The sequence below is a fragment of the Anopheles darlingi genome, chromosome X (assembly GCF_943734745.1).
Source record: "Anopheles darlingi chromosome X, idAnoDarlMG_H_01, whole genome shotgun sequence".
Taxonomy (NCBI): domain Eukaryota; kingdom Metazoa; phylum Arthropoda; class Insecta; order Diptera; family Culicidae; genus Anopheles; species Anopheles darlingi.
This window is the reverse complement of record NC_064873.1, coordinates 5,365,504-5,375,503: the sequence shown is the minus strand read 5'-3', so window position 1 is coordinate 5,375,503 and position 10,000 is coordinate 5,365,504. Positions and strand designations below refer to the sequence as shown.

At 53.6% G+C, this 10,000-nt stretch overlaps 3 protein-coding genes across 3 annotated transcripts in view; 1 reads left to right on the top strand and 2 right to left on the bottom strand.

Annotated features, from left to right (window-relative positions):
• Window positions 1–195: 195 nt before the first annotated feature.
• LOC125955084 (serine--tRNA ligase, mitochondrial) lies at window positions 196–2,556 on the bottom strand. The gene has a single exon (XM_049685942.1). The coding sequence runs from the start codon at window positions 2,438–2,440 to the stop codon at window positions 1,079–1,081; it is 1,362 nt and encodes a 453-aa protein (XP_049541899.1). The 5' UTR covers window positions 2,441–2,556; the 3' UTR covers window positions 196–1,078.
• A 116-nt stretch (window positions 2,557–2,672) lies between these two features.
• On the top strand, window positions 2,673–5,799 carry LOC125954966 (DNA ligase 4-like). Its single transcript, XM_049685707.1, has one exon. The coding sequence runs from the start codon at window positions 2,881–2,883 to the stop codon at window positions 5,740–5,742; it is 2,862 nt and encodes a 953-aa protein (XP_049541664.1). The 5' UTR covers window positions 2,673–2,880; the 3' UTR covers window positions 5,743–5,799.
• A 5-nt stretch (window positions 5,800–5,804) lies between these two features.
• LOC125955007 (uncharacterized) overlaps window positions 5,805–10,000 on the bottom strand; it is a gene marked incomplete in the record, with an annotated part of 10,268 nt that continues 6,072 nt past the window's right edge. Inside the window, 2 exon segments of the mRNA XM_049685815.1 lie at window positions 5,805–8,662; window positions 9,808–10,000. Coding sequence (XP_049541772.1) covers window positions 7,335–8,662; window positions 9,808–10,000 — 1,521 coding nt within the window.

Here is a 10,000-nt window from a genome sequence, read left to right as displayed (position 1 = left end):
GTGGAGAATCACAATCCTGGATGATGGAAGCAGATGCAGAAGGAGATTTTATTTACAAGGATATCGAAACAAACAAAAAAACGGACCACAACGTCCGATACAATCGATCGATTTACGATAATCCATTGTCATCGCTGAGTGTATTGGGCTTAGCAGATCGCTTTACCGTGTTCTGTCATTTCTTGGTTGTGGCAATCATGGTCCAGTTGCGATTTTTATTAACACAATTAGAGCACTATCGATTAGTAGCTGAATTCGCGGAAAGGAATCAAAGTTAAGGAACAAAATACCGATCATTTGATAACACCGCTATCGGCCACCAACATGTTACAGCATTCGAGACGATTTCCATTTTTCTATCTGAGATGTAATCAATATGGTATACTGCGCGTGAGGTCATTGGTCTAGGAGCTGCTGCTTAACTGACGTGTTGCTCGGCTGGCAGGTTTTCCTATAGCGTGTTGGTCACCACTATTCTATTGGGTTCACCAGACGCGAACACCTGGGTCGTCTGCGTTAGAAATCGTGCGTGCGAGCACAGGAATGAATTACACACAGCCCAACCAACAGATTATTTGCACAAGCACAGCGCACAAGGCTTGTCAGAAGGAAGGCAAGGTAAATTAAACCGGACCCGGATTTGGATAATACCGGCGCAAAGAGGGAAAGCAGCGGCGAATCCTGCCGCTCGGAAGGTTTCCGAGATTCCATCATGGAAGGGTGTGGACGTAGCCAGCGGGACAATTTCATTCTCCAATCTGTGCCTCCACCACATGCACCACAGTTACGCTCAGTTGGTTCTGCCGTACTTCCTCACGCACCACGGCGGCAGCGTGAATCTCGTAGGACCTGAGATGGCAGACGAGAGGTCGGTGACGCGTTCGTCATATTTCGTCATCGAGCGCAGAAACTGCCACTCATGGCAGTATCGACGCGGAATGATGGTACGCCATTTCACGGTTCAACAGCGGCTTTTGACTTGTTTATTGGTTTGCGCTCCGGTTTCGGATGCTCCCGTGCTGTTGCTGCTGCTGCTGCTACTGCTGCTCACACACTCCAACGCTCCGCAAACGCTCATTCAAACGGTACACACCAGCTCCTCCTGCTGGAGCCGTTTGGTGAGCTTCAGCTCGGGCAGTACCTTCCGTCGCCGCAGTACCTGCTTGCCGTGCATGTGCCGCTGCAGCGGTTCCGGTATCGAGACGGTATAGTCCTCGTTCTGGAAGTTCTCGAGCAGGGCGATCAGCATTCGCGGGATCGCACAGGCCGTGCCGTTGACTGTGTGAGCGAACGGCTGCTGCTGCTGCTGCTGCGCACCGTCGACCCGGATTCCGAGTCGGCGCGCCTGATAATCGGTACAGTCGCTGCAGCTCGAGATCTCGCCGTACATCTGGCGGCCCGGCATCCACGCCTCGATGTCGTACTTGCGGTAAGCCGGGGCGCCCAGTTCGCACGCCGGCATATCGAGCAACACGAACGGCAGGCCGAGCTGCTCGAACAGGCTCACCTCGATGTCGCGGAACTGGCGAAGCACACCAGCCGACTGATCCGGCCGGCAGATGGCAAACATCTCCACCTTGGTGAACTGGTGCACCCGGTAGATGCCCTTCTCTTCGTGCAGCGCTGACGTTTCCGCCCGGTAGCAGCGGCTAACCGCGGCCAGCCGCAGTGGCAACCGCTCCCCGGGCAGTGCTCGACCAGCGAAATAGCCTGCCAATGCCATCTCTGAAGTCCCAGACAGGCAGAGCACATCGCGAGAATCGTCCGCTGGTCCACCGCTGGTGACCTTGTACACCTGGTTCCGGGTGCCGGTGGTGCTCATGCCACAGCTCTCGATGATGCGCGCAGGTAGCAGATCCGGTACGGAGATGAGTCGGAACTGTTCCTGCAACAACCGCTCTACCGTGTAGCCGATCAGGGCGTGCTCGAGTTCAGCCAGCTCGTCCAGCAGATAGTAGGACCGGTGGCCGGTAAAGTTGCCGAGCGCCTCCATCCGGTACAGGTTCATCCGTTTGCAGATATCACCGAACTCGTAGTGTGGCCGGTGGTCGTTGCTTGCTCGCTCTATTTGTGGCTCATTGTACCGCCGGACCAGTCGCGGTTTGCCCTCATATGATAGGAGACGCGGATGGGTTCGGTTAGGCAGCTTACCCAGCTCCGTCTGCAGACGATCGGCAAGCTGCCGGCGTGACTCGCCGGTCACTCCTCCCTGTAACCGCTCCTGGAGTTCGTGCACCAGCCGGATATCACCGACGCCTTTGCGCAGCAGTATGTTGGCCTCGATTTGATCAGCGTTGGCCGGATCGAGCAGGTAGTCCGTATCGTAGATAGGTTGTTGCAGCTCAAACCGATGGTACGACATCCGGCGAAACGGTTGCGAGCAGAGCTGCCGCCGCGCCACCAGCACCAACAGCATCCGGTCCATACACTTTGGTAACATCGCGCTCTTTGCCGGTGTGGTTGTAACTTTACGCAAACCGCGCCGTGCATCCACCGCCTACGATTTTCAGAACAAGCAAAGAACAAAATGTGTGTTAAAAAAAACAGTTTTCGGAACAAAATGTAAACAAACAATAGAGCGAGCCGGAGCTGTCAGATCGACAGCAAAGAAAAAAAAAATCGATGAAAAGTAAATCGATGAATTTCGCTAGTGTTGGCGGTAAATAATCGACTTTGTCTATCTGACCCGCGTCACAATACAACAATAAAACCTTGACCAACAGTAACGATGATGCGTCATGTTCAGTCTTGTTCGCTGCAAAAACGGATAACATCATCATTTCACCGTAGCCCCATCGGTCAGTATGACGCCCGCAATCCACCGTGAACTCTGTGTTGCCTGACGACGCGTGTGCCAGGATCCCGTAAAGACCAGCTAGAATGGCTGCTAGGAATGAATCAACGCTGACTGCGTTCAGCGAGTTAGTGGCGGTGCTGACGCGCGCGGAAACAGCGAAGAACAAGCAGGAGGTATGGCGGAACTTTTTCACTACGTACGAGTGCAGCAAACGGAACGTACCGAGCGCCACAATCTACCCAACCCTGCGGCTGCTAGTACCCGGCATGGACAGCGAGAGGAAGTCATACGGCTTACGCCACAAGCTGCTCACCGATGGCTACATACGGGCACTCGGTCTGAATTCGCGGAGCGACGAGGTACGCCAACTGTCGGCGCCCGAAACGAAGGGTGATTTGGGGGTTCGGTTGGAACGGTTGGTGCGTGGACGCTGCCCCGATCGCAGCTCGCTTACCATAGCCGATGCAAACCGGTTGCTGGATGAGCTGGGACTGGCCGGAACGGGCCAGCGACGACGGGTTGAGCAGGTGCTGGCCGAGCTGCTCGAGTGCGGCTCGCCCGCCGATCATCGCTGGCTGGTGCGCATCATTCTGAAAGACCTGCGGTTGGGCATCAGCCAACGGTCTATTCTGCAGCTGTACCACCCGCACGCACCGCAGCTATACGACACGACCGGTGATCTGCGCCAGCTAGTACAGGAAATCGAATCCGGCAGAGTGACGAAGGCCAGTGGCCCACCGATACCGGGCGGGTACATCCGCCTGATGCACCACGTACGGCCGATGCTGTGCCAGCGGATCGATCTACGTGCGGTCGGTGCACTACTGCAGCAGGGCACCTATTGGGCCGAAACGAAGATGGATGGCGAGCGATTTCAGCTGCACAAGAGCGGACCCCATTACCGCTACCTATCGCGCAACGGTATCGATTACAGCGAGCGGTTTGGGGCGACGGCCGACCAGCTCGATGGCACACTGACACCGTTGGTGGCGGAACTGTTCGCACCGAGCTTAGAATCTGTCATCCTGGACGGCGAGATGATGGTGTACGATCGGCGCGACCTCCGCTATCGCGACAAGTGCGAAAACACGGACGTTAAGGCGCTGCGAGCGGGTGCGACTGATCTGCGGCCGTGCTTTTGTGTGTACGATGTGCTGTACCACAACGGGCGTCCGCTTACCGGTGTACCGTACGCGGAACGGTTGCGGCTGCTAACGACGTTGCTGGTTCGTGAGCAGCCCGGATTCATCGTTTACTGCCAGCGGGAACAGGTGCGCGATGCGGCACACCTGGTGCAGCTACTGAACACGGCCATCGATGGTGAGCAGGAAGGGCTGGTGCTGAAGCGGGAGGATGCCATTTACCAACCGAACCGTCGCCATGGGGGCGGCTGGTACAAGCTTAAACCGGACTACGTCGGCGGGCTGGTGGTGGACTTTGATCTGCTGATCCTCGGTGGATACTACAACCGGCGGCGTACCTTCGTCAACACCTTCCTCGTGGGCGTACGCGACGATTCATCCTCTGATTATCTAACCCTGGCCAAGGTCTCGATGGGGCTCCAAGCGGAGCAGTGGGCCGAGCTGAATCGCACCTTAGCACCGCACTGGCAGGAGGTGGTAGCTGGGCAGAGCAACGGAGCCGATCCGTCCAGCCCTCAATACCCACGATGGGGACAAACTGTGCCGGATGTCTGGCTTGAGCCGAAAGAGTCAATTGTGCTGCAGCTGCGCGGTTCCGAGCTGGTGCGCAGCGAGAGCTACGCCGCTGGTCATACCCTACGCTTCCCGCGTATCCTCGCTATACGCACCGATCGCCGGTACAATGATGTATGCACCATCGAAGAGCTGTTAGCACTTGTGGCTGTAGGACCCGGGGGCGGTACCGGTGATCCACGGAATGTAACAAAGCTTGCCAAACGGCACGTAACGATCGACGATTTAACCGGTGGTCAGGGGACAACGAAGGGCCCGAGTAAACGGGCTCGAGGAGCTGGCCGTCCGTTAACCATTGCAGCTCCGAACCATCGGCAACCAGCCGAAGTGCTGCAAACGATCGACAATGCTTGTGGTGGTAGGGAGTTTTGCGTGATGAGCACTCACGTCGTTCAGCCGACGGTGGCCGAACTGGAACGGATGATACGGCAGCACGGTGGCCGCGTGGTAGCCAATCCTGGATCGAATACCTACGCCATCGTGGCTGGCGCGCGTACGTTCAAGGTAGACCGGTACTGTCGGGCCGCCCGATGGGATGTGGTGCGAGTGGAGTGGTTGATGCGAGCGATGGGAGCTGGCAAGGAGCCGAGTGCTCGTCAACCAGGGCAGGTGGAACCATTCCGACCGGCCGATCTGCATGCGGCCACCGAAGCGACGCAGCGCTGGCTAGCGGAGCATTACGATCGCTTCGGTGATTCCTACACACGCCCCGTCAGCCCAGGCACCTTCAAAGGCTTGCTGCAACAACCGGACGCCGCTCTTAGTCAACTGAGCGAGCAGGAAATGCAACGTGCCGAGCGAACACTACTGCGACTACCTGCTACGCTTTCCGGTCGGCGCCCTTTTCGTGGCTACTCCGCACGTTTGTTCCTCGAGCAGCAGCAGCAGCAGCAAGCGGATGTACCACTGGCTCGCTACCGAGCTGAACGACACATGCTGCGCTTCGTTCGCCACGGTGGCCGATGGCTACCCGATACCGAGCCCGGTCCCGTCTCGTACGTGTTTGTGGTGCAGGAAGGCGAAATCGATGACCAGCCGGCCGGTCTGACGCACTGGCTTGAGACCGTAAGCGGACGCAACCAGAACCAGAATTGGCCACCCCCAACCATACATCCGATCGAATTCATAGCTAAATCGCTTGCTGACGGGCAGCTTCTTACCTCTCGTTCGCAATCTCCGTCGGTCGTCAAACCCTCGCGATCATCACCCTCGGTGTTTACTCCCCAATGATTATGGTCCTTCTTTATCTGTCCAAAAACGGCCTCAAAATACAGATCAATAAACGCGCCTAGTTAAGAAAAAAATGTTAGATTTCAAATTTATTTTCAGCTATCGTTCATATTCCGTGTGTTGTGTGTTTGTATGCTTTTGTTTCTTTAGCCCACGTTTCTTCCATGGTTTTTTTTCCCTAGCAGCACATGTAAGTAGAAGGAGGAAAGGGGTTCGGTTAAGTTAACTCCCTTCGATTGCATGACGACTACGGCGGCGATGACGAGCAGGAGGAATCTCGAGTTAAGCCACGATTACGGCTGTTCAGCATAAACACTAACCGCAAGATCCCTCACAACGACACCTGTGCCCAATCATCACGCTACGATGTGTTCCGATTGTTTGTGATTGATGCTACGCGTCACCAATCCTTGCGTTCTTTTATAGTATTGTTTCTTTTACGTTGCTCTTTGCATACTTATTATAACCGTCTTTCCTCCTCCCCTTTATTTCGTAGCATGGGCTTACTCTCGTTCGAAAAATTCAAATTGGATACTTCCTTCATTAGTATGTTGCCCGTCCGTTCATTCAAGATTCATTTGTTGGTTTTCTTGTTTCGCACAACTGTTTCTGCTGCAACTGGTGTAAGTGAGTGGATGTTGCAAAATTCTCCTCGCGACTACTGCGCTTCCTGAAACGCTATCCTTAACTTCTATCGCTTCCCCTTTCATCTTTGTCAACATCATGCTGCGTTTACCGCCCCAACATCCCAAAGGGTGCTCCTCAGCATTATGCATACGATGCCATCGGTGGAAAGCAAAAAAAAATGTAAGAAAAATGGGAATTTAATGGCCTTCTTCCAACGATTCGGAAAATGGCTTTAAATGAAGAAATAGAAAATATATAAGTATCCACGATTTGTAAATAGTCGCTCTAATCATTTGTTTGCTTGTATCGTTTTCCAGAACGATTCGGTCACGTTTAAGCTTCTATAACAGGTGCATAGGGCTTACTAGAGTTACTTGGGGGTTGATTTGCTCTTTCTGTTTGTTTTAGTATTGGTTAAACCACAACTTTGGCGCGTATTGCGTCGAGCAAAGGTAAAGGTGTGTTTACTATCAATGATGTAAAAAATAACACCTGCAATGAGTTTCCGGCGCAACAATTGGTTGGAGTGAGCACCGAACGTAAAAGCGTGGAGCGAGATGACCTTTATGAAAAAGAAAAAAAAAAACAAAAAAACTCCCTGCCAATGCTCGAGATGTATGTGCTCTCGTAATGATCTCCTTCCTTCTTAGTACAAGGCGCGTGATTGCCTCTCGCTGGCTAAAAGGTGTACAGTGCCGGTGACAGTTACCCTCCAGCAGAGCCAGCGCAACACAGCTGACGAACGCAAAAACAGCGAAAACCGTTGTGAATCGCAAATAATGCAGAGCTCCTGCTACGTCAAGGTGTATCGCAAATGGTTTGCACCGCGAACCCTCGACGTAGTAGCACTAAGCCAGTGGCAGCAAAAGAAATTTAACGAAAGTTAAGCATTGTATGTAACATAGTGGTAGAAGAAAGCGTGGGGAACGGGGTAGGTAACGTGCACTGCGTCACTTACACACCTATTAGGATACTTTCTGATATCTGTCACTGTGATCGGATTGTGTTTGGTCTGGCGCATGCTGCTGTTGCTGCTGACCTGGTTGCTGATCCGGCTGTGGCGGCGAGTCGAGGTTGTCGGGATCGTCCTGGTCACTGAGCGAGCCATCACGGCGCGATTGCGGCACGTCACACTTGAGCTCCACCTCTTTGGACTCGCCGTCCTTGAGTACGGTGAGGCGCAGATCGGCGAGCTTGCCGAGCAGCTCGTTCACCTGGCTCTCTTCGTCCACGTTCTCGCGCTTGAGGAAGATCAGCACGCACTTGCCGTAGCGACCCTTGCTGATTTTGAACGGGTAGCAGTCGCGGCTGCGCAGCTCCTCCTTGAAATCCTTGTAGCGAACCGCGAACATGTTCGACACCCGGATTCGCACGCTGCCCTGTTGTCGTATCTGGGCGGACACGCCGGTTCGGCGCTTCCGGCGTTCACCGTCGGTGCCCGCTACTGCTGCTCCGCCTCGCGCCTTTTCGTTTCGCTGGCCACCACCGCCGTTAGCAACCTGCTGCTCTCCATCGTCCGAGGGCCCACCACCACCCCCTCCTCCACCACCCAATCGGCGCCGTTGCCGCTTGGGTCGTGCAGTTGGAAGGCCGTCCTTCCCCTTAAAGTTGGGATCCCGCAAATCCTTCGATGTCAATCGATTGCGATCACGATTGTTTCTAGGAGGTCGGCGCGCAGCACCACCACCACCACCCTCACCGCTGCGTCTGCTCACACCGCCCTCATCCTGACTACCGCCACCTTCACCGTCGCTGCCACCGTTTTGCTGCTGGTTGCGCACAGAGCGGCGGCGCCGCGTCTGCTGCCGACGCTGGCCAGTACCGGTACCGCCAGCAGCTCCACCACTGCCCCGCTGGTTGCGCGACTTTCGAAAGCTCTCGACGTCGGTGTCCTCTTCCTTGAGCGCGATCACCTTGCCCTGCGCCTCCAGCTGCTCCTTTAGCTTCTTCAGTACACGCACTACCTCGAGCCGGCGGGCCGACAGCAAGCCCCACTGGATGCCGACGACGCGTGGGGACGGTCGGTTGGCGACGCGTATCACCCGGGTCGGCGTTACGATCAGGTCGACCGTGAAATCGTAGTACTTGAAGATTTCGCGCGGCAGTGTTTCGTACACCTGCGCGTCGGCCACCGTCGTCGCGATTACCGTTTGCGGTGTAATCACACCCTGCTCGGTCAGCAGGGCAATTTCCAGATCCACGTATCCGTTGCCCTTGCCGATGCGTTGACCTTGCTCGCTCACCGCCACGCACCCCACAACAATCATGTCCAGCGGTTCCGATTGATCAAGACCTGTTTTAGAGCCAAAAAACCAGAGTAAAAGCACGATGTAGTGTTGAAACAGAACAAAACAATATGTGAGCTGTGCCAAAGGATTATGAACGACGATTACTTTATCCGGAAGGAAAAAAAATCTATTTGAAAATTGCTTGACAAATGTGCAAATTATAAGATTATTTTTTAAAAATGTTACAATATATAACATTTTCTGTAGAATGATATTCCCGAATACTAAATCAATAACAGAGTATATGAATCTAAATGGTCGCGGTGCCTTCCTTTTCTAGCAGAGCTCTCACTTGGTATATTTGTCTCTGGGGTCAACCGAAACCCCACCTTAAGGGCCCTATTCCGAGTGTCTGTCTTGCAAACGAGACTGCTGTACTACTACTGAAAAAACTTAGCAGTCTTACTTAGCTCTAATGAATGAACTTGTGATTTTTTACAGCCTGATTTGAAAACAAATACTAATAATACCAAATTAATCACCAACACCACCAAACACTAACATCTTTCGTTCCAATGGTAACTACGACCAAAACGAAAAAATATACCATTTTCAGTCTCGTTTACAAGACTCCGAGTCTGTTGCCTACCAGACTCGGAGTGGTCCACACGCTGCGATGTTATTTTTATCGGCCCATAATTATCTTTAAATATTAATTAGAGTTGTACTTTGGGGATCCGAGTTTCGTAAAAAAATATTTACGGGAAGTAATTCATTTTTTCGCTGAAACTTGAAATGGGATACCCGGGTACCCGGGTGCCCAACCGAGGGTTAATGGCCTTCAATCTAAAAGAAAGTTCGTGTTCGTGTCCATTCTCGTGCGCATGCTGCTTTCGCCTGCTGTCCCGCGAGGACATCGCGTTCAATGATCTCGCAACCTTAATTGGAAACCCACAAGCCACATTACGAATTGCGCCTAGCATTAATGAGCTGTTTGCTGAGGGGGCTGATGTTTGTTTTTGTTTTGTTTTTTTTTTTACCGGACAACTGACAAAAGCTATACTTTTGATGATATGGCATTGCCCACAATCACTGCCCGTGGCTGATTAACCACGTGTGGGAACCGGGTTTTTGCTGCTCCTCTTACCCCTTACCCCCCCCCCCACCCCACTTCTTCCAGATCTCGCCGTGTACCGCCGGCGCTACGTACCAAGCTCCTCGAATGTGTCCTCCGCACCGAGCATCTTGACGATGCGCTTCTGTTGGGCGATCGGTATCTCGTTCGTGTCGCAGGGTTTGATCTTCGCGTACAGGTACTCGGACTTTTGCGACGGTGCCACGAACAGGGTTTTGTTCGCCTTCAGTACCTGCAGCTTCACTGCTTCCTGGGCCAGGTCGATGTT